Here is a 23,288-nt window from a genome sequence, read left to right on the forward strand (position 1 = left end):
CTGGGCATGCGCGGAGGGTCAGCGCCTGGGCGGGGTGTGAGTGTGCGCATGCGCAAGGGGGGCGGGGCGACTGCGCTGCTCGCGTATGCGCGGAGCGAGATCAGCGCGTGCGCAAGGGTCGGGATTGGCGCATGCGCGGGGGCCGGTGAGTGGGGCCTTGCGGCGGGGTCATGGGGTGGGTTTAGACCGGGTGCGGCGGCGCGGTCTGCTCTTGGGCCGTGAGAGCCCCGTGTACTGCTGCGGGCTCGGGGAGGAGCGGCGGGGAAGCTGCTCTTGGAAAACGACCTGGGGGTGCTGTTGACGGAGTGCTCCATGAGCAGCTTGTATCATGTTCATCATGGCCCGTATCAGCAATAGTGTGGCCAGCAGAGCCAGGGCAGTGATCATCCTTCTGTACTGGGCACTGGTGAGGCCGCATATCAAATCCTGTGCTCAGTTCTGGGCCCTTCACTACAAGAGAGACACTGAGGTGCTCGAGCAGGGCCAGAGAAGGGCAGTGGGGTTGGTGAAGGGTCTGGAGCACAAATGTGATGGGGAACAGCTGGGGACCTGGGGGTGTTTAATCTGGAGAAGAGAAGGCTCAGGGGGGACCTTACCTCTTTCTACAACTGCCTGAAAGGAGGATGGAGAGGTGACTGGTGTCTTCTTTCAGGTAACAAGTGATAGGACAAGAGGAACAGCCTCAAGCTGCACCAGGGGAGGTTTAGATTGGATATTAGGAAAAACTTTTCTCAGAAAAGGTGCTCAGGCATTGGAATAGGCTGCCCAGGGCAGTGATGGAATCACCGTCCCTGCAAGTGTTCAAAAACTGTAAATGAGGCACTCAGTGACGTGGGTTAGTGGTGGCCTTGGCAGTGCTAGGGTAACGGTTAGACTTAATGATCTTAAAGGCCTTTTCCAACCCAGTTGATTTTATGGTTCTATGATCTGTGACTCTGGAATGTGCTGCGGATTGGCTGTCATCACCCTGCCAACCAGGAGAGCTCCACACAGGGTCCTGAGCAAAACTGTTAAAAAAAAATATATATATAAAAATTGTTTCATGTTCTTTTGGCTAAGTACTTTGAGGTGAGAGTTCTCTGAAGACAGGCTTCTTCAAACCTGGTATGAAATCAGTGCCCTTGGGAGATGTCACCAGTTCTGTATTGGCTGCATGGGTTCTGCTTTTCAGTTCAGCCTGGCTGAATCTCATTTACCTTTGAAGCTGATCTCAGCCCAAATTTATCTTCTAGAGCAAACAGAATGTTGTCTGGCAATCCCAATCTGACAGCTTTCACAAGACCTTCTCATTTTCCATGTTGGGCTTCCTTGTGGATACTGAGTTTTCATTGCTTAGCAGGGAGATAAAAGCACGTGGTCTGTGCCTGCCAAACTGCTCCCTATGGCTGCCTTAAGGGCAGCTCAGGACATCTTGTCAGCTTGGGGTTGTTTGTAGAGCATTTTAGTACTGATGGGGTTCCTTTCAGTATCCAAAGCTGTCAGTTTTTCTCTACCAGTTTTGCCCCACTGACTTACCTCTGCTACTTTCTTCCTCAGAGGAGAGTGCACAGGGAAGCAGTGCATCCTTCCAGCATCAGCACTAGATTTGCAAAGCCTGATCTTATTGCAGTGTAAGCCTTGGAAGAACTTAGAGTAGATCCTCAAGGTCTCTGGTGCTGTCTTGGTGGGTGAAGTGAGCAGCAAGGTCTTTCAGCAAACAGGCAGCCAGGGTGGATGAAGCACTTCCAGTCCGGTTCATGATGGGGTGGCAGGATTTGGCCACCCTAGGGCTGGGGAAAATCGGGGGTAAATGGGATCTAAGCGTGTCTGTGAGATGGGAGGGAGATCTCTGAAAGACTGGAGGGTGGTGAAATGGTGTGACAAAAGAAGTCCTCTTGCACTGTTAGAAGAGGGAGAGAGTGATTTCAGGCTGTGCTGTCCTTGCAGAGGCTGAGTAGCACGTGAGGAGCTACCTGAGGAGCAGGTGAGCCTGGCAGAGCTGCCTGCAGCGCTGGACAACACACTCATGGTTTCCAGGAGTGGGCTTCAGTGTGCAGCTCTCATGTCCTACAGATACAAACTGCAGTGCCTCAAGTAAGGGTGTTGCTCCCTGTAAAAACAGGCCTTCTCTGGGGTGCCTGAGATGTTTCTTAATGCACTGCTCACCATGTCTGCAGGATCCAGGTGAGGCAGGTTGCCAGGGAGAGGGACAAGGCAAGGCTGGACTTGGAGAAAGTGGAGAGACGGTGCCTGCAGCTTGGCAGGGAGCTGGATGAGCAGTACATTGCTCTTGAGCACACCCAGAGCAAGCTCAGGTACGAGGGGTCCTTTTGGTGGAGCAGTGAAAATGTTTTCTTGTTCCTTGCAGCCTCTCCCTGCCATCTCTTTATGAATCTCCCACTTGTTTTGCCATTGTGTCAGTGACAGAAGTCCCTGAAGCCCCATACAGTCTACTGAGAGGGGGGGTCTGGACCTTGTGGCCATCTGAGATCACACTCCAGGTGCCCCAACCATGTTGCTTTCACCCCCAGGGATTTTCAGGCAAAAACAGAGGCTAAAGACCTGCTTTTGCAGCAAGCAGTCAGTCACCAAGCAAAGCTGGAGGCTGATATACAGCTCTTCCGGGGTGAAGAGGCCAGCTGGCAAGGGAAACTGAACCACACCATGAAGGTAAGTAGAACTGCCCTGGTGAAACATTTTCAGAGGAGGCAGAGCAGAGGTGCTGATAAAGATGAATGGTTTGTGTTGGTTTTGCTGGGAAGGAAGAAGTTTTATGCAAAAAGTCATCAGCCACATCCATACTATTGAATTAAATACAGAACTTTTTCCCTTCCCATGACATTATTAAACACCCATGTTGACTGTCAGGAGTGGTTTGGCCCTTGCCAATGCCTGAACACCTGATGGCTGAGGCTAAAACTGTGCCAGGGACCATGCCAAAAGCAAATGTGACACTGTCCGTGTGCCTGGGATTTTCCCAGTGCTGTTCAGTGTACAAGTACAGGTAGAGACAGCTCAGAACTTGCTGCCTTTGTTGGCTGTGGGGAAAGCATAGTTTTGTGAAGCAGAGGTGGAGATGAGCCTGTGGGGCTGTAAGCTCTTACTCTGCAAAACCCACTCCTGTGTCTGTCCTTTGGAGATAAACCAAACACCAGCCCATGTGGTGTGTGTCAGCAGCATGTTGGCTGAAGCAGGATCTCTTGGGAGCTGTGCTGTGTTTTACATGCCAATTGTTTTACAGCTTCCTCCTGAAGGCCCGTGGCTGGTGAACCCCTCCTGCAATGTGAGGACCCACAATATCCCAAAAATCTTCTCCCTTTTGTCTGCAGGAGAACATAGAGCTGCAATACAAGGTGACGGAGATGGCTGAGAAACTGGAAGCCTCTGAGAAGCTGGTGCTGGAGTTGCAGAAACAACTCAACTTTGTTGTGAAAGACAAGGTAGCCTTTCTTTCTCTGTTGCAGGTAAATAGGAACTTTAGAGGAACTCGTCAAAAGATTGGCCTTTTTCTGTGAGATCTTGTGTATTTTGGGTCAGTTGTTATGGTCTTCCCCTCTTCAAACTCTCCTGCACATTAATGGCAACTGGGGAAGAAAAAATACTGGCTTTTGACTTAGGCCTTTTGAAGCTTGAAAAAATAAGAAAAAGGATTAGCAGAGTTAGCAATTGCAGAATATTCTACTAATCTGCAGTCTTCAAGTGAAGGACTTCAGAGTTTGGTTTCCAGAAAAGAAAACCTTTCTTTTTCACAAGTATTGATGTAAGTGGTTACTTTTAGTGTCTTCCACTCCAGAAAGGCACCTGGTAAAATGGATCTGGGGAGAGAAACGAATCTGTGATCTTGTTTGGCAGTTTGGGAAAGCTGGCTGCCTGCAGTTTGGTGTCTCATACATGAAGGAAAATGCTTTTCCTCTTTCTGCACCTAACTCATCCTACAGGTGTCCATATGAACCCCTCCACCCATGTAGGGTGTACACTGTGAGCTATGGCTTTCCAGTTGGAAAGGTGATCATTTCCTTAATGGTATTTCCCCGTGCTTATGCAGCTGGGCCAGGTGGAGTCCCACAGTCCAGAGCTCCTGAACCAGAGTGAATGCTTCGCAGAGATTGTCCTGGAGTACGAGCGGCAGTGCCAGGTACAGATGGGCAGCTCTCCAGCAGAGCTGTTGTGAAAGCACATCTCCCATCAGCACATCCCTTGGCTTGGGGGAGAGGAAGGAGGCAGCCCTGATCAGAGTGCAGAGGGGGGATACCTCCTGTCTTGCTCAGAGTCCTTTGCCAGGAGGCAGGACACAGCAGTGCCCCCAGTAAAGCAGCTTGTCTCCTTCTCCTGCAGCCCTCCATGGGGTTGTTCCCTTCCTGGTATACTGGCAGGGGGAGGTAGGGCTGAACTGTAAATTCTTCCTTTCCTGCTGTGCTGTAGCCACAGGCTTATTGTTTGGGAACAGTGTAGCTCTGTGGATGAGGGCAGACCACCGTGGGCTCTTGCATTTCTTCTCAAATGCAAGGAGAAAGCTGTTCTCCGTCTGTGGAAAGCATGTTGTCAGCTAAATTCTTTTTGTTTTTCCCTTCTTCCTTTTTCCCCACATTTTAACAACCCCCACAAAAACTGTTGCTGCTGGGCTCTGCTAGAGAGTCAAGGTGAGCTTGTTCTGAGCACACACCTGGTGTATGTGTGTGGCCCAGGCATTGGTGGTGTGTGTATTGTACTTTCTGCAGGGTGCTGTGCCCCTGCCCAGAGTTTTGGGCTTTCTGGGAAGTCAGCACCGCCTCCATTTCCCTTCTCTTCTCTTGTGTATCTTGCATGTTTTGAGTTGCTGGATGCTTTGTGCCTTGACTCCTGAGTCCTGTGCTTATTGCACTGCCCGTGTTTCCAAGTGCTGCGTGTGACTGGGGAGCACCGCTGAGTAGAGACGATGAGTTACCAAATCCCCCCAGCAGGGGCAGAAACCTGCAGTTTCAGCGAAGCCATTTCATGAATGCAGCAGACTCTTGAAGCTGTAATTAAAGGCAAACAAGCTGGAGCGCTACCCAGCGCAACATTGCTCCAGGTGGCACCAGAGGGTTGAAGATGCTCTGTGCTGCAATTTTTTCCTCCCACTGAGCAGCCCGAGAGTTGCCTGTGAGAATGCTGATGGAGGAACAGGTTTATCCTTGTTGGATGCTGTCAGCCCCCTCCTCCTCTGCTCTCCTGTTTAGAATGGAGGTTAAACAAGCTGGGTTTGCATTTGTCTAGGCCTGCTTAATAATATTTATTAATGGGGATCTTTGGAAGTATCGTAGTTCAGTCTCCATCATTTTCCTGGGTGGCAGCATATGGGATATAATTTGATGTCTGCTCAAAGTGGAAAATTCAGAGCCTCGAAATGTTCCCTTCCTGAGCCCTGTGGGACTTGTCTCACTGCAAATACTGCTCTTGCTTTGTCTGCACACAGTAATGCTTGTTGGCTAGCCCAGATACCCACAGGAATGTCTTGAGGATGTAGCACAAACCTCTGGGCTATGTGAGGGTCATACTGAGATCGTGGTGTTTCTTGTGTGTTGTTCACTAGCACTGGTTGTGTTTAGATGAGGAGGGGTCTCAGGAGGTCCAGCCTTCCGAGGTGTCTGTGGAAACCCATGGTATTGTGTGATTTTGCATGCAGGGGCATTTGCTTGTGGCTCTTTGTGCTTTACATTGTGTAATGATGGTAGTCACAATCATATGGGCTTGTGTTTTTTTTCTGTCTTTTCAAAAAATCTCTCATTTCTGCCTGTTGGGGGAGGAAGAAAATTCCTCTGCCTGATTCTGACTGTGCTGGTGAGGGGACTATGCACTTCATGCTGCAAGATCCTCTGAGTACACATGGCTGTTGGCAGCCATGGGTGCTCAGCCCCCTGCGGCTCTGGGGAGCTTTCTAGCTGCATCAGTCTCTGCTTCAGGTGCTGTGGGACCAGAATGGATTGCTGCGAAGGCAGCTGGAAAGGCTGTATCTCCAACTACAGGAGAGCAGGGCTGAGAGAGAGCTACCAGCAGGAGGTAAAATGGAGGAGGGTTTGATGCCTCTCCATCTTCTCAGCAAGGACAAGGTCCTGTCCAGATTGGAGTTTCCATGGGTGTGTGTGGTGGTTTGTTGTGCCTGAGCTGCTGCTGCCAGTTCTGGTATTGGGCAGCCATGGGAGGGAAGAAGGGGGTAATGGGTGGTGAGGAGGAGGTAGACTGGGGAAAGGAGGCTCTTCCATCTTGTAGGCTGGTGATGGTGACCTGTGTACTAGGCAGCTGGGAGTGAACAGGAAGATTTTCACTGTTATGAATGTTGAAGAAACACAGTATGATGAAGAGGAAGTAGCCCCAAACTGTAGGCTGTGAGGTTAGGTTGAGCATCAGGAAAAAACCTTCTGGCCCAACGGGGAGATGCAGCCCTGAGACTGCTTGCCAGATAGATGGGAGATCTCTGTCTTTTGGGCTTGTATGGGCTTGACTAGATGAAGTTGCAGCTGTCCTGATCAGGACAGCCAGGCCTGTCTTGTCTTGTCTTGTAGGCCTGTCCTCACAGGACTCCTCTCCTGTGGGCCACCATCCCAGCCCTCTGCATCCTGCTTCTGTGTGCACAGAGACATCACTCTCAATGGAGCAGCTCCAAGAGCAGATGCGGGACCTGAAGGTGCAGCTGGAAATGAAGGTGAGGGGAGTGGGGGGAAATTTCCTGACTTCTTGGCACAACTGCTTGGCAAGCACCCTGCTACAGCATGGCTGATGGGGTGTCTGCTGGCTCCACGCTGGGGAGCAGAGTGGTACCTTGTCTCTCTGCTGGGAGCATGTGCTTCTCTTAGCTGGTAGGAGGATTTGAAGCCCTCACTGGCTGGCAAAGGCTTTATGGAAATTCTATCATCCTGCAAAATACTTGTGTGGGTCTTGCTCTTTATGGGGAGCCAGAGATTACTCAGTGTTGCTGTCACAGTAAAACCAGTGGCAGGACTAAGATGTGAAGCAGATGGGTATCTCCTGAGAGCATGGCGGGTATTAGAGCCCTGTCTCCCTGGGCTTGCAGCACACTTTTAAGCTGCTTGTCTAAGTTGACAGTGAGCCCAGCCACACGGGGCTCTAGACAGCAGTGAGTGCTCATGTGAGAGGCCTCAGCTTCCACTTTCACTTCTGCTTTTGCTGCTGAACTGGGAGGTCAGGGATGCTTGCTGGCTTTCCACTGCAGCACTACAAGAGTGAATCCTAGACTGCCACAGGTGATGCAGAGTTCAAGGCACACAAAGCTGTTTGCAGATCTTCTGCCCGCTTTGTAGTCCCGCCTTTGTGCTGATCAGATCCTGGAGTTTCCAGCCCAGAAAGCCAACCGTATCCTGGGCTGCATCAAAAGGAGCGTGACCAGCAGGTCGAAGGAGGTGATCCTGCCCCTTTATTCTGCTCTCGTGAGACCTCACTTGGAGTATTGTGTGCAGTTCTGGTGTCCTCAACATAAAAAGGACATGGAACTGTTGGAACAAGTCCAGAGGAGGCCACGAGAATGATCAGGGGACTGGAGCACCTCCCATATGAAGATCGGCTGAGAAAGTTGGGGCTGTTCAGCCTGGAGAAGAGAAGGCTGCGTGGAGACCTCATAGGAGCCTTCCAGTATCTGAAGGGGGCCTACAGGGATGCTGAGTATGGACTCTTCATTAGGACTGCAGTGATAGCACAAGGGGTAATGGATTAAAACTTAAACAGGGGAAGTTTAGATTGGCTATAAGGAGGAAATTCTTTCCTGTTAGGGTGGTGAGGCACTGGAATGGGTTGCCCAAGGAGGTTGTGAATGCTCCATCCCTGGCGGTGTTCAAGGCCAGGCTGGACGAGGCCCTGGGTGATATGGTTTAGAGCAAGGTGTCCCTGCCCATGGCAGGGGGGTTGGAACTTGATGATGTTAGTGTCCTTTCCAACCCTAACTATTCTATGAGTCTATGATTTACAGGGAAACCTTGGGGAGTAGCAGCTGTTCACCACCACATCTTGACAAGGAACCACTCTGTGGGGTGGAGGAAGAATATGAGGAGCAGAGGCAGATGATGCCCTCACATCTCCCTTCTCCTCTTTGGGGTTCCTTGCAAAAAAAAGGCGAAGGGAGAAGGTTGTTGGGAAAATCTGGGGACCACCAATATCTGCTTATTAGAGGCTGCTGTGTGAGACTTGGTTATTGCCTGAAGTTCAGAAGGGCCTAGAACTGCCTGAAGAGTGTGCCCTGTTGAGAGGGATCAGTAGATTAATCTGAGCAGAGCTATTGGAGGAGAGGGGAGCTCTCAGGATTATGGTGCTAATACCCAAATCCTGTCTTCTCCCAACAGATAAACTATTACAAGGAGAAAATCAAGTTAATGAGGAAAAACTTTGAGAATGAGAGGAAGGACAGTGAGGAAAGCTTCAGGACTGAGATAGGCAAGATGGAAGACCAGAAAAGAGACCTGGAAGAAACAGTTGCAAAGTACTGGGCTGTAATTGATCACCTGAAAGAGCAAAAACGTGTGTGGAGCATGGAGCTGGAGGAGAGGTTTGAGGTGGAGCAGTCCAGGGTTGGACAGCAGCACACTGAAGACATTTACCATCCAGGGCAGCAGCTGGACCAGGAGGGAGGAGAGCTGAGGACGCGGCACAGGGACAGAGAGAGCCTGAGGTCTGGCACTGTTCTCTTTCTCTGGCTAAGAGGGAGACTAGGGGTGCATCCCCTGCTCATACCAGAGTAGGTTGGGCTGATTCCTCCTGAGGATGGATAACTGCTTTAATTTGGAAGAAGATTTGGACAGTATTGCAGGGCTGCAGCTGTTTGAAATGCGGTGTCTGAACTCACCTTAAGTGAATGTTTGATATTTCAAGACTTAAGTTTCCCTGCATGTTCCACAAGCTTGCGTCAGAGGCAGTGCCCACCAAAGATTGTACCTCAAAACAGTGGGAGGAGTGAGAGCTTTCATCAGCGTTTTCTTAGTATTTCTTCTCTTTCTTGGTCCTTCAAACTTGCACCTACTTGCTAGATCATTGCAACTGGCTGTCTTTAAAGCAGCAAAAAATAGCTTAAATTTCTCTTTATAGCAAAACAGACTGGCTTGTGGGAGGGTAAGGTTGTCACTAAATGGCTGTTCATCTTTCCCTTCTTGTGCTTTTGGTGCTAGTTGTGCAAGCTCCCCATAGGGGCCAGAATGGCCTTGCAGAGGAGACTGAAGGAGAATTGGATAGGAAACTTCCCTGTCCATGCCTGCCCCCTCTTGCTTCCCAGCACACCCCACCACTACCCTTAGGCTTTCCTCATGCCTCTTCCCTGGTGTATGTCCCTTCAGGAGCAGAGTCCGCTTTGTCAATAACCAAGCAGAGGGTTTTACTAAGTCATTATCCCTGTTTTAGGGATGAGGAGCTGAAATATGGGGTAGGTGTGGGAGAAAGGAGGTGACTTCACTGAAGTTTGTGTCAGACCACGGGAACAAACCCAGATAACAGGAATACAAGGCATTTGAGCTGTTACCACCATCTCTGGTGACTGATGGAGGGACTGGCTGTAGTAGGGAGCTTTCGGAGTTGTTGGAAAACATCTGATGGATGAGTGAGAAGTGTAGAACTTCTCAGAGAGGTGTGGGAACTTTCTGTAATGTTTAAGTAATTGCCTTGACTTTGCAACCTAAAGAAAACTTCTCATTGCCTCTCCAGCTAAAGTATGTTCTGAAGCTGGCTGAGCTCTTCAAGCTGTGTTATCAAATCCGGGTCAGCAAAACAGCTTTTATCTTTTGGAAAGATGCAGAGGTTGAGCATGATCAAGAGCTGTTATGGAGTGTAGGCCTGGACAACAGCTGTAAGGCTCTGTAGTAGCAGCATTGGTGTGAGAGGTGATTTCCCAATGATAAAGGCTGCAAGGCCAGGACCTCAGGAGCCCAGGAGAGGCAGCAGTGGAAGCGGAAGGAAAAGGACATGGTCTCTGTGGAAGAGGCAGCTAAAACTGGAAGAGAAGGTTAATGAGGAGCAAGTGAAGATGTGTGAGATGCTGGCTGCTGAGAAGAAAAAGAGAAAAAAAAAGCACTGAGATGAAATGGGAATAATGCAGAGATCATGGGGCTCACGGCTCAGGTACTGGAAGGGACAAGGTGTCTAGAGGGCTGCCCTCTGGGGGAAAAGGAGTGGATCCCCAAGGCTCAGATGAGCAGGTGGACCAAAGTCTCCTGCCTGTTGCAACGTTAGCACCAAAGGAACAGGAAAGAAATAAAAAACACTGTGATGGATGGACCAGTGCAGACATCTGTTGCAGTGAAAGGCCTGCTCAATCTAGAAGCTGGAGCCAAAGCAGAAAGCTTTTTGTCAAGGAGAAATGAAATCTTGATATACAAGGGAATGTGCTTGGGAAGGAGGCAGAGAGAGCAAAGTTAAATGTCTGCCTTCACACAGCATACAAAAGCAGTGTGTCAGGACATAGACTTGATCTGAAGGGCAACAAGAGGGAAAACAGCCCTGGGAGGCAGAGTGGCACAGCAGCATAGAAAGAAACATGACATTCAGGCTGTCAAAATTGAGCTGAAAAGGGAAAGGAAAGGGGTGAAACTGGAGCTGATGTAGCTGAAACATGTGCACTGCTTGGAAGATGACCCAGAGCTCAAGAGAGTAGCAGGTTTGCAGAACTGTGCTGCTGCTGAAGAAAAGCAGATGCCTTGTGAAACACGAAGCTGCTTAACAACATGATGGTCCAAAGACACTCTTAACAGCAGCTGTGTTCTCTCTTGACACTCTTTAGCAGCAGCTATGTTCTTGCTGTCCCCCGCATGCCTTTTACTAACCATGGGAGTGTGGTCAGAGAGCTGGGATGTGATAACGTGGCTGTAGCTGGCTGTGCATTTGTCTCCTCTGCCTTGTACTGCTGTCTGTGGGTTGCTGGAGCTGCCATGGGAAGCACAGCATATGAATCCTGATGTGAAACTGACTTGTAAAGCAGCTGCTGTGAGGAGCACCCTGCCAAGCAGGGGGAGCCAGCAGCTCACAGCCTGTGTGCTCCCTCTTGCACAAGAGAGGAAGAACTTCCCCACTCAGCTCCTCTGCCTCACACATAGAATCATAGAATAGTTAGGGTTGGAAAGGACACTAACATCATCAAGTTCCAACCTCCCTGCATGGGCAGGGACACCTCACACTAAACCATGTCACCCAAGGCTCTGTTCAACCTGGCCTTGGGCACTGCTAGGTATGGAGCGTTCACAACTTCTTGGGCAACCTATTCCAGTGCCTCACCACTTCTTCCTTATATCCAATCTAAACTTCCCCTGTTTAAGTTTTAACCCGTTACCCCTTGTCCTATCACTACAGTAACACTACTGTAACTACATGCAACACCACAAACTGCAGTGCTGTCAACGATGGACAGTCCATTCTCCTGCACTTTTCCCTGAGGAATTTGGGTCCTGTATGGGGTTTAGCAGTAGCTGTTAGGTATGACTGTCTGATTGACACAGGACTGAGCTTCCTACCCACAAGTTCCAGTATTTGTGGCCTCATGAGAGGCTGGGATACCAGTAGGGATGAAAGGATGATGAGGTATAGAGGCTGCCTTGTCTTTGGGGTCATAACTGTTACATCCAGCAATGTAAAATCACAAAGGCCGCAGAAGCAAGCTGACTAATCCAGGTATGGCTTTATTGCAGTTGAAGGGTTGGACTTAACCACCTGGTTATCCTTAGTGAAGTCTTGGTGTGTCTTAATGAGCCAGATCTCTTAGTTTCTACTTCTTGGCAGGCCTGCAAAATAACTTCAGTCAGCTGGAAGCCAAAGAAATTGAGGGTCTGATGCTTTTTGTCCTTATTCACCTGTATTTCCCTTCTCTTGAAGGCCTACTTCTTCTCTGCCAGTCTCTTGATGGTCCCCACATTTTGCATGAGTTATTAGATGGCTGTTTGTCAGATTTCTTTAGTTTCTGCTGTCCTTGCAAGTCAAATGGGGATGGAGTATGCAGCCAGTGTAGAATGCCAAGATCAAACTGGGCTTTTGCATGGTGTTCTCACACTTCTGTCTCTCCCTGCAGGGAAGACCTGTGCTGGCTGCTGGAGGAGAACAGTGTGCTGAAAAGTCAACTTGGGAGACTTCAGCAAGAGCTGAGGCTGGCAAAGGAGGGCAGCGAACACAATGGGTAAGAGAAGCCAGCTGTAGGAAGCTGTAAATGGGTGGAGAGCTGATGCATGTAAAAGGAACAGCTACTCAGATGCATTTACCAGATTTCAGCTGACTTTTGTTCCTGCCTTTTGTTTTCTTGTTTCTGAGCAAGCCAGCACTCTCACACCCTTTGCTCACTTAAAAGCTGCCAGCCAGTGCTGGGACAGGCTTGGGGAGGTCAGAGCACAGGAACCAGAGCTGGGTTTGGGGAAGGCTGTGGGGATAGGTATGCTGACAGAGGAAACGATGGGCTTCTTCACTACACAAGCATGTTGGCCTGCTGCTGCCTTAGGAAGCTTGAGGTAGGTACTAAGGTCACCCACTGAACCATAAATCCAAGGAGAACCATGTTTCTGGTGTGGATAGCCCCAAGACTCGGATAAGATGGCTCTCCTATTGTTCTTCATCCCCTGACTTTTAGGTCTCTGAGAGTGCTGCAGGACTTTGGGTGTCCCCAGCTGTCTGCCCTGGGTTGGGCTGTGTGACCTGTTGGAGCAGAGACACCTGACCCACTGATGAATCAGTACCAGCTAGGAGAGGAATGGGGTGTAGGGTGTGTTGCTGCCCTGCTGTTAGATGCAGACTTTCTCCTGACACGTTATCTGTGCAGTGGTCTGGTCAGAGCATGGGGCAGAAACTGCACGTTGCTCAGCATTACTGCTAGGGATAGTGTCCTAGGAGCAATGTCTAAGGGGTGGATACCCTTTAGTGTTGATGTACTCTGCTCTTGTAACCCTTACTCTGCTCCTCCGTCTGGTACTTTCATACATGCATGTGTCCATTCATACTATATTCTTTCCAGTCTAAATATTTCTATTAAACATCATGAAATCACAGGATGATTTGGGTTGGAAGGGACCTTAAAGGTCATTTTAGTTCCAACCCCCTGCCACAGGCAGGGACACCTTCTGCTAGACCTGTCACTATCTCCTTTGTAAAAGGTCCCTCTCCAGATTTCTGTGTTGGCCCCTTTAGGCACTAGAAGCTGCTTGAAGCCTTCTCTTCTCCAGGCTGAACAAGCCCAACTCTCAAGCCAGTTTCTGTAGCAGAGGTGCTCCAGCCCATGGAGCATCTCTGTGGCCTCCTCTGGGCTTCCTTGAGCAGGTCCACATCCCTCTTGTGCTGTTGCCCACAGAGCTGGATGCAGCACTGCAGGGGGGGGGTCTCACAAGAGCAGAGTAGAGGGAGAGTATTCCTTGTCCTCAGTGACACCCCCCAGTGACTTCCTCCAGAGTTTCCATCTACTGAGGAATTTCTCACCTTGAATGTTGTGCTGCTTTGGTCAGGCTGGGAAATGAGGGCTCTTGTCCTGAGTGTCCACAAAGCCCTGTGTTCCTGAGTGGAAACCCAGTGGGGACAGTATGGGACAGGTTAAGTTTCTGCTGCCTCTCACCCCACCCCAAGCTTCTGTGCATGAATTATTTTTTTTTTTACTCAACCTTTTCCAGGGTGAGAAGAGCAGCAGGGAGATCTCCCAGCAGAATGTAAGGATGTGTCAACTGGGCCGTGAAGTCACTGAACACCAGGCTGGCCGTCGTGCTGGCCCTGACACCATCCCATTGTGGAGCCAGAGGCTTGCAGAGGCTGAGCGGCTACGAGGTGCAGAAATGGCTGCAAGGCTGGAGCACCACCAGCAGCATGCAGCATGTTGGATGGAGATGGAGTTGCTTCAACAGCAGCTCAAAGCCTCGCAGGAGAAGGTGACTATCATTCAGTTGGTGACAGGGTGGCTGCTGAGTGGTCCCTGTGATGTTGGAATTGTCCAGCTCAGGACTGTATTGGACACCTTCCCTAGCAGAAAAGAGTGTCCTCTTCCTTTTTGTGGGGGACAAAGGACTTGCTCTCCCACTCAGATATGTCTGAAGCAAGTTCAGGTGCAGCTTGGGGTAAGTCCTTACTTGCAGCTGACCCTGTTTCCTCTGTCCTTGTCCTGTGCAGACTGGCTGGACAGAGGAGATAGAAGCTGAGTGAAGGTGGCTCATCTGGGAGTGCCAGGAGCCGTGGTTTCCCCATGGCTCAGCTGACAGAGGAACAAGAGGGGTGGCAGGATCAGGCAGGGATGACAGGGGCCAGGCAGGCCATGTCTGAGGTGGGGAAGTCAGAGCAGACAAACAAGGACCACTAGGACAGAAGAAAGCCGATGTGAGAAACCTCAAAATGTATTACTGTCCATCTCCTGCTTTGTACCGTGGGAAAAGGCTCAGGGACTGGCTTTCCAGAGTACAGCTTGTGCCAGCCACTCCTGGAGCAAACATGGACCAAACTTGCTTCCCCTTTTGCTAGTGGCAGGAAGCAGAGGGCATGATGTACAGGCAGCGATTGAAGCCCAGCTTGCCTGTGATGTATCTAAGAACAAATACAAGTGAGCAGCTCTCTCTGCCTCCTACCATTGCAGCACTTGAAGCTAGGACTCCCTCCCAGAGTATCCCACCAGTAACTCCTGCTTCTTGCTGCTCAGCAAGGGCAGCATCCTTCAGCAAGGGGTCCCTGTTTCTCCTGCAGCTCTCAGTGCTCTCCATTCTGGCTTTGTAGGCTTGCCCAGCACATACCCCTTCCATGGTCCTGCTGCTCTGCTGTGGCCATGTTGGCATGAGAGCCAAGTGTGGGCTGAGGGTGCATTCCAGCCTCTCCCCTCACCTTCAGCACACCCTGTGCCTGTCCCAGTGATGGCAAAAAGCTGTAACCAGCTATTAGCCTTTCTGTGTTGCAGCTTTTAGAAGCCAAAGCAAGCCTGAGCCTGGCTCAGACTCAGCACACTCTGCAGTTGCAGCAGGTCAAAGCCCAGATGAACAACATGGTGCCAAAGAAACATTTTGAGGAGCTGCAAACCAGCTTGAGAGCAGAGCAATGCAAGGCTCAGCAGCTCCAGGAAAACCTCCACCAGCAGGCTGAGCAGACATGCAGGCAGCTGCTCAGGACTCAGGTAAGCAGGGAATTGTGTTTCTCAGTCAAGGGTAACAGGAAGGGAGCACTCCCAGCCTGGAAACCACCAGAAGTTTGGGTATATCAAAGCCTAAGTGCACTTTATCTTCAATGTGCATCTGCAGTTTTCATTCCTTATGAATGTAGTCACAGCCCTGCACTCAAACAGGAACCCTCCCCTCTCTAATCCACCTACCCCAGGCTAGGTACCTTGTGCTTATGGAGCAGGAGTTACCAGGTAGACACTGTTGACTCAGGCTGGGGAAAGTTTGAGCCCTGTATGTGGAGATGTAGCCTGCATATAGTGCTGTGGTTGTCTCAGGTGCACTGGGCAACAGGGTGTTGGGGTTTTGTGAGTTTGTGTTTTGTTTCAGGACAGTGTAATTCAATTGCACTAACCTGAGCAAAGGGAGGAAACTGTAACCTAAGGAATTGAAATGAGCAGACACAAAAACTATATCCATGGAAACTATGTCTCTCCTTTGGCTTTTCTGGACATGACCCACTGATCCCTTCATGCTCTTCTTCAGAGTGTGAAGATCTGTGAGCAGAGCCCTGGGGAAATGGATAGTCCTGGATTGCCTGGGAACAGCCTAACATTAGTCTTTATTGCCTGCTGCAGGAGGAACACGAGCGTCTGCTGCAGGCAGCTATGGATCAGGCAGAGGCAATGGAGCACAACCTCAGGAGTACTGAAGCTGTGCTGGCAGAGAGAGCAGCTCAGCTTAAAGATGCCCAGGTGAGGGGAAGAGGGGTTAGTGCTGCATGTTCCTGCTTGACTGGGACCCCAGCATGGGGATGGTAAACCTTTAGCCTCCTGTCCTTGTTGTAGGCCCAACTCTCCAGGAACAGACTGCTGATCGAAGACCTCCGTGACGAGAACAGGGGGGTTGCAATGGCCCTGCAGGCAGCTGAGCTGAAGCAGAAGAGCACTGAGGAGAAGAACCAGCTGTTGGAGGAGCAAGCCTCAGCTCTGAAGCAGCTCATTGGAAAAATCACACCAGCATCTTTGAGTGGGTGATAGGGTGTGTGCTGTGGCAGCCTTGCCCCTGGTCCTGGCCAGGGTTTGTCAGGTATGGAAGAGATATGTCTGGGTTGCGAAATAAGCCTTTTCCTCTCTGGTCTTGCCAGGATTTTCCTGGGTAGAAAGTAGCAAATGAAGAAACAAGACAGAGTCCTTTAAAGAAATGGATCTTGTGGATGGCTGAATTTTCCTACTGAAAGCAGCAGCATTTGTGCCTTTCTCAGTGGCAGTGTGCTGTTGTAACTCAGGTCTCCCTCAGGGCAGCCATCCCACAGGAGCTGCCTGCGCTCTGGCAGCAGGTTGTGTGGTGGTCCAAAAGCTGTCTCTCTATGGAAGGCTGCTGTTGGGGTCATTCTGTTGCAGCTGAAAAGCCAGGGCAGGAGAGTTTGCAAGTTCTTGCATTTGGCTTTCTCCTAACAGGAAATCTGGATTGTGGCATTAAAATGTCTGCAGTATTGCAGTACCTCCTGCCATCTCCATCTGCTCTGTATTTCAGCAGCCTGCCTCAGCTGTTGTTAAACTTTTATTCCCTACAGCTTCTCTTGGGCTCTAGGAGACTCTGGCCCTCCTAAAGCCTGAGCCTAGGACCAAAACCAACCTGATGCCAGATTGTTGCCTCTGCGGTGAACAGATCAGAAGGGCTGAGGGAAAAGCCTTCTTTCAGTTTGAACCTTCGAGGCTCAGGGCAGGACTGGTGACCCATCATCAGGAGCCCTGCCCTTCTTCAAAGGATACCAGGAGACATGGTAAGTGAACTGCATCATCTTGCCTTCTCTGTTGGCCCTCACACACTGGCAGTGAGCGCTGCTCTTGCCAAAATAAATTGTCTAAAAGGTCACAAAGCCAAGCATTCACATTAGCAAATGCCCCAATTTTTTATCTGCCCATAGTGTTACCCTCTGGATCATTGTCACCAGTGCCCTGCCTTGCTCTGTGCAGAGCAGAGGGTATTTACATGGGGGCTGTGGTTGCCACTAGCTGTGAAAGGACTCCTAGGATTTTGGGGACTATGGAGAACACTGTACAAGAGAGACTACACAAGCCTGTCTGGATCAGGGTAGCAAAGCTGGACAAAGTTAATACAAAGAAGAGGGCTTAAAACTAGCTCAAGCTGTTGCTGGTAGTTCAAGAATAAAAAGGGATAAATTGGCTGAGCTGAAACTCAGCCACTGCTTTTAAGTCCCAGCGTGCCAGGGCAGAGGGGTTCCCAGGCCCTGGGACAGTAACAGGAGGTGGGTGGAGGCTGACTGAGGCTTCCTTGATCGAAGCCTGTTTTTTCTGCCTGGTGGATGAATGCTGAGACTAGAGTCTTACCTAGGGCTCACGTTTTTGGAAGTGTTACCTTGCAGCCACTACTCAAGAGTGAACAGCTCTATTAGGAACACCCAATGGGGAGAGCAGTTCTTCAGCCTTGCTCTGACTTTGTGCTAAGTGAAAGCCTTAGAACCTTCTGCTCCCTTACCCATCCCTACTCCAGATAATACTGATACCCTGCCAGATCATGCTCTGGAGAATGTGATTCTTCCCAGAGGAACACAGGCACAGCCCAAGTGTGCTGGGAGAAACCATGGTGAGGCCCATGACCCAAACTGCAGCCAATGCTCATTCACTCAGCACCTTAAGAAACATTTATAGGCTTTTTGCGAGAGTCAAAGCTTCATGTGCATCTTAGAAAGAAGCTGATACTTGGAAGAGCAGCTGCACTGAGACATCTAAATAACCAGTTGAGCATCAACCTGCAAGGTCCAGATAGGTTGGGCCAGAGAACCAGGTCACAGTGTTTAAACAAACAATGTTAACTCTTGTAAAACACTCAGTTGAAGGTGAAGCCATTTTTATTTTGCAATTTTGGAGCCGTCCTGCCTTCTGGAGCCCACTTGGTTGGTGTCTTACATGCACAGTGCGAACAAAGAACTGCTCCAGACAAAAATGCATTCATAAAACCTGTTTGTAGCTGAGGGTCTTGGATAGACTCCTCTCACCCCCCCAGTGCCACCCCCACTGTGCTGGATTCCCAGGATGGTTACACTACCAGGACGCACTGTGGTCAAGAACAGCCAGCCAGTGTGGTTTGCATACTTTATAAACTCAGGGCTGATCTTAGTGTCAGGTATCAAAGAGGAGTTGCAGGGTGTGCACTGCAGAAATGGTAAGGTATCTGAAGTCCTGCACATACCAGAGTTGAGTCCCCACTGTGGGCAAGCAAGAGTTGTCCCTTCTGTCCTGCATTCTTACGAAAGAACATGCTCAAGGACTCCTTGTCTGATTAACTGCTCACACTTCCAGCGGGGTAAGAAGTGCTGCATGGAAACACAGACAAACTTTTCTTGCAACCCAGGCAGAGTGTATCTGTCACTGCACACAACCAGCTCTGTTGTGCAGTGTGCTCACTGCATTGTGGTACCAGGTCAGAGCTGGGCCACACAGACAGCTTGCAGCATGTGCAAGGAGATGTGCTGTGAAGCTGGGGTAAGCAGGAAGATGTCATGGGAGTGAAAGGGAAGGAAGAGAAAGGACCACACACTCTTGACATGGGTACCTGGCTATTCTTCTTCAACAGGATCGTGGTACCATCATCGATCTCAAACTCTCCATAGTCTTTTAAACACCGCACCTGCAAAGCAGAAATGCAGCTCTCGGATCATCAGATCTCCCACAGAAAACACCAGACATCACTGCTGACTTAAAACACATGCCCCAGAACTGTAAGTATGGACACATTCCTATCTGCCTGCTGGATCCTCAACATGGAGCAGATCTGGAAATGCACAACTGGACTGATCCCATACTCTATAGACTCTCCCTGGCATTCTCTTCCTGCCTCTACCTGGATCAAGAAGCACCAGCGAGCCTAGTCCTCCAGAGACAAGAGGAAGAGAAGCACAAGAGACACAATGTGGGAAGCAGCAGCATTTCCAGAACTTCTCCACACACATACCAGAAAAACTGTGAAACTCTTTAAGGAGTAGGTTTATTGCCAGTACATCTTCTTTCGAAGAGGACATCAGAATAGAGTACTTTAGCTACTGACTTTGATGTTTCACATGCTCTTACTTTGTTCTATCAATTGTATAAAAAGACTTATAGTTTTGTGTGTCAAAGTCCATTTAAAATATCAAGGAAAACCAATTAACAGTCCTTAGCATGGGAACAAGGTTTCTAGTTGATGTAGATTTGGTTCAGTTTCTGCAAAATGCTACAAACTTCTCATCAGGATTCAGACCACTCAACCCACCACACAAATTCCCTTCAGACTAGAAATGCTGTCTTCCAACAGACTTTGAGCCCTCAGTAGAAGAGGGAGTAAAATGCTGACAGGCAGAATGTAAAGAGTAAAATGTAGAAGCCTGTGGAAGCTTTGGTGCTCTTGAAGGCTTTGCTCAATAACACAGCTTGGGATGGGGGTGAAATTCTCTAAAAAACAATGGTTGGGCAAAAAGTTTGTTCACAAACAGAAAACACTTGCACTTACTTCAATGTACAGGCTTTTAGGAGGTTTTATGTCCTGTGTAAGGTCCAGCCCCTCCTCTCCTCCTACTGACTTCATGTAGGTAGCCAGAGACTTTTTGTACTGATTGAACCATTCCACCTGCATATATTGACATTGATTCCTCAGGCAAAGCTGAACAGCTAATGCTGAAAGAGAGGTCCCCAGTGAGTGATACCTAGTTTATCTGTGCTGTCAGACCACTGTTCCAGAGCATGTTTGTACCAGCCAAAGGTGAATGCAAGCTTTTCTAAAGAGAAAGACTGCCACAGAGGGAGAGTAATCTGGATTCAGGACACATTCTGCTGATGGTAGCATCTTTGTACATTGGTCTAGAGATGGCATTTGAGAGCAGCATGGCAAGACTTAAGTTCTGCTGGCTTTGAGTCTGATCTTCCACCTGATCCTTGAAAGTGCCAAGCATTACCTGCACTTGGTATCTGTCTGGGGTTGTACCCGTAGACAATGAATAAACAAATTGGTGTTTACAGGAAGACACGTTAAGTGTCATATTTATAGTGGGGGAATTGTACCTTATTTTGATTCTACCAAATAGGTAATCCATCAGGAGGAATAAGTGGAAAGAGGAAGAATTTAAGACAAGGCTGACTCACTTCCTCTGCTGACATGTGAAACTGGATGGCATTTGGCAGGACACTGCCATACTCCCACCTCAGTGCTCGGATCCGCAGCAACCGGTCATACCTGGGGGAACAAACAAGGGGCAAGCCCAGCATCTTTGCTGAGGCAAACATTGGCAATATCCCCAGGCAACAAAGCAGAGAGCAAAACCTTGGGTCATTCCACCCACCTTCCTCTGAAAGATGTGATTTTGGACCTATGCAGTAATTAAAGCGTTTAAAGAGCAGAAATAAAACAGGGCCAGCGTTTGACGGTATCAGCAATGTGTGCAGGGAGAGCCTGTCCCGCAGCTGCCCTGCTACCGCATCCTGCATGGGGACCGCTCGCCAGAGCCGAGCGTCCCAGTACCCAGTGCTCCGGGGCCTTGTATCGTGTCAGTGGGGAAGAAGCGACACTCTGTGACCCCGAAGGCCCGCCGTAGCCCCCCATGCTCCGCGCCACACTCACAGGTAGGCCAGGATGCAGCGCTGGTTCCGGAGCAGGCAGCAGTGCCGAAACCGGATGAGGAAAATGAGGTCCGTGCGTCCTGACTTCGCTTCGGACCTGGAGGAGGAGCTGCGTTACAGAGCTGCGGGACGGCTGGGAGAGAAGGGCACACTGTCGGGTTGTGCAGGACGGGCCAGGACACCCCGGTACCGGGCGCGACACTCACACATCCGCTTGGTTCTGCTCGTACAGCGACCGCATCTCCTCCAGTACCTGTCGCAGCTCCTCCGTCTGCAACACGGGACAGGGTCAGTGAGAGGGGGCCACCGCCGGGGCCCGTCCCGCTCCCGGCCCCGGCCCCGCTCACCCGGAAGGGCGGGAGGCTCCCGCCGGTGGTACGATGCAGCTCCCGCACCAGCCCCACCGCGCGTTCCCCCGCCATGCCGCCCCGCCGAGCGCGCGCGCGGGAAAACCCGGCCGCCCCGCAGCCAATGGGAGTTGTGGGCGGGGCCTCGCTGTGCGCGGGGCTGTGCCCCTCCCGCGGGAAACACCGCGGCAGTTAGGGGCACCGAGCTGTGCCGGGTCTGTGTGCCTGTGATGGGGTAGACCTCAGGGCGGTTAACCATGAGCGGCTGCAGACTCAGGTGGCCCTGCCCCTGTGCTGGGTGAAAAGGACCTAGGTCCTTTCCCACACTAACCATTGATTGATGGCTTGGCTTCACGAGCAAAGATTTGGGAAGGGCTTTAACCACGCTTACTATAGGCACGATGATCAAGGGCAAGTGGGATATGCAAATCTGGTTGGAAAAAAGGGTGCTTAGGCAATCAGGAAGTGTCCAATCAGAACTGTCATCTCCTGAGTGATCTCGAGCTACCAATGTGCTGGTACACCCACATGCAAGGTTGGATCTGCAGCTTCCCATGCACCTTGTCACCTGCCGTTTTGACTCTCTCCTGTCCAAACAGACAAGTGAGAGTAAGCCCTTCCAGCCTGCGCAGTGGATTTTTTAGGTGAGGCGCAGCTTCTGCAGAACTGGCCCCACCCTTTACACCTGAGGTAGTTTGCTAGGACGGTGACAGCAAAGTCCACAGGTCGTAGGTTTTGTAAGAGTGTCCTTTGATGGAAGACCATACAAGGCCAGACGAGCTCCATCAGCCCAGGTGTGAAGATAGGAGTTTTCCTTCTCCTTTGAGGAAGGCCTGACTTCGCTAACAAAGATTCGGGAAGACCTTCACCCACGCATTCTGAGCAAGACTGTCACCTCCTGGGTCAATCACAAGTGACCGATGATGCAATAGCACAACAAGCCTCTAGGCGGGTTCTTACAGGCGTTCAGTCATAAGCCCGCAGATGGTAGCCTCGCGCCAGTGGCTCTTCAGCCAAGTGCACGCACCAGGGGTCTGAACCTGCGGTTCCTCTTGTACTGACCAGGACTACTATTGCAACAACACATCATCAGTAGAGTAAAACTAACCTGTCTCACAATGGTCTAAACCCAGCTCACGTTCCCTATTAGTGGGTGAACAATCCAACGCTTGGTGAATTCTGCTTCACAATGATAGGAAGAGCCGACATTGAAGGATCAAAAAGCGACGTTGCTTTGAACACTTGGCTGCCACAAGCCAGTTACCCCTGTGGTAACTTTTCTGACACCTCCTGCTTAAAACCCAAAAAGCCAGAAGGATCGTGAGGCCCCACTCTCACGGTCTGTATTCGTGCTGAAAATCAAGATCAAGCGAGCTTTTGCCCTTCTGCTCTGCAGGAGGTTTCCGTCCTCCCTGAGCTCGCCTTAGGACACCTGCGTTATGCTTTGACAGATGTACCACCCCAGTCAAACTCCCCACCTGCCGCTGCCCAGAGCGGGTTACGCCTGGCGTGTGCAGGGCGCTTGGCACCAGAAGCGAGAGCTCCCCTTGGGGCTCACCCCCCCGCATCACCGGGTAAGTGAAAAAACCATCAAAGTAGTGGTATTTCACCGACGGCTGGGACGCCAGTGGGCTTGATGTGTGACAGGTCAGGTGGGCTGTGGACAAGCCCTGTCCCCATCACCATCTCAGAAGATGCCCTCCTGCACACGCGGGGCTCCTGCAGTGTGACCTGTAAGTGAGCCAAGGACATGGCAGGTAAAAATTGTTACCAGCGTTATTCTCAGACTAAAGCCCAATCACGACACTGCACCAGCTATTAGGAAGAAAAGTAACTCTTCCAGCCAAAAACAGGATTGAGGGGAACAGGGCTAATGGGGGTTCAGGATGCTGTGAGGAGCTCACCAAGAGCTGGGGGGTCTCTTCCCTTTCTTTCCATGACTTCCAGATGGTGCCTTTCATCAGCAGGGATTGAAGCAGGGAATGGTAGGGTGTTACCACAGACACCTTTGGGGTCTTGCTGAGAGCACCTGAATGGATAAGGCAAAAATTTCACATTTTTACCCTGTACTTAACCCCCCCCCAAAAAATGGGGTGTGCCTGTAGCAAAGCTGGTGTTACCGTTCCTCTTGTCCATCTTCTCTGGGGTGCTGCTCTGACAACCTCCTCCATGTACTACCCCAGCCTTTCCCAATGCATCTCCCTTTCAACAGCAGCATCCTTGAAACCTGATGCCCTCAAAAACTAAAGGGAAAATAAGGAAAAAAGTGAGGTGTGTTTCTGGATGGGACAGGACATTTTTTAGCA

At 50.4% G+C, this 23,288-nt stretch overlaps 2 protein-coding genes across 2 annotated transcripts; one reads left to right on the forward strand and one right to left on the reverse strand.

Annotated features, from left to right (window-relative positions):
• Positions 1-93: 93 nt before the first annotated feature.
• Positions 94-19,231, forward strand: LOC133210689 (ninein-like protein). Its single transcript, XM_061350344.1, has 15 exons — positions 94-117; positions 1,938-2,073; positions 2,157-2,294; positions 2,511-2,649; positions 3,309-3,419; positions 4,025-4,114; positions 5,901-5,997; positions 6,501-6,640; positions 11,987-12,091; positions 13,563-13,814; positions 14,825-15,037; positions 15,659-15,775; positions 15,869-16,109; positions 16,597-16,806; positions 18,621-19,231. Exons 2-13 carry the CDS (start codon positions 2,006-2,008, stop codon positions 16,055-16,057), a joined length of 1,659 nt encoding a protein of 552 aa, XP_061206328.1. The 5' UTR covers positions 94-117; positions 1,938-2,005; the 3' UTR covers positions 16,058-16,109; positions 16,597-16,806; positions 18,621-19,231.
• On the reverse strand, positions 17,878-21,107 carry GINS1 (GINS complex subunit 1). The gene is made up of 7 exons (XM_061350345.1): positions 20,983-21,107; positions 20,842-20,906; positions 20,637-20,732; positions 20,162-20,252; positions 19,533-19,649; positions 18,600-18,674; positions 17,878-18,360 (listed from the first exon to the last, which is right to left on the reverse strand). The coding sequence occupies exons 1-7, from the start codon at positions 21,055-21,057 to the stop codon at positions 18,292-18,294; spliced, it is 588 nt and encodes a 195-aa protein (XP_061206329.1). The 5' UTR covers positions 21,058-21,107; the 3' UTR covers positions 17,878-18,291.
• Between the last annotated feature and the right edge of the window lie 2,181 nt (positions 21,108-23,288).

Source organism: Neopsephotus bourkii, unplaced genomic scaffold (genome assembly GCF_033783945.1).
Source record: "Neopsephotus bourkii isolate Nb327-2 ecotype Australia unplaced genomic scaffold, CSIRO-AGI_Nbou_v1 NB_481, whole genome shotgun sequence".
Classification (NCBI taxonomy): Eukaryota; Metazoa; Chordata; class Aves; order Psittaciformes; family Psittacidae; genus Neopsephotus; species Neopsephotus bourkii.

Excerpts from the sequence above, each read along its gene's own strand:
- LOC133210689 (XM_061350344.1), top strand. The coding sequence starts at position 2,006 with ATGGTTTCCAGGAGTGGGCTTCAGTGTGCAGCTCTCATGTCCTACAGA. Across the intron at positions 2,074-2,156 it reads TACAAACTGCAGTGCCTCAA|GATCCAGGTGAGGCAGGTTG; the intron begins GTAAGGGTGTTG and ends CCATGTCTGCAG. Across the intron at positions 6,641-11,986 it reads AGGTGCAGCTGGAAATGAAG|GGAAGACCTGTGCTGGCTGC; the intron begins GTGAGGGGAGTG and ends CTCTCCCTGCAG.
- GINS1 (XM_061350345.1), bottom strand. The coding sequence starts at position 21,057 with ATGGCGGGGGAACGCGCGGTGGGGCTGGTGCGGGAGCTGCATCGTACC. Across the intron at positions 20,907-20,982 it reads GGAGCCTCCCGCCCTTCCGG|ACGGAGGAGCTGCGACAGGT; the intron begins GTGAGCGGGGCC and ends CCCGTGTTGCAG. Across the intron at positions 20,253-20,636 it reads CGCTGCATCCTGGCCTACCT|GTATGACCGGTTGCTGCGGA; the intron begins GTGAGTGTGGCG and ends TTGTTCCCCCAG.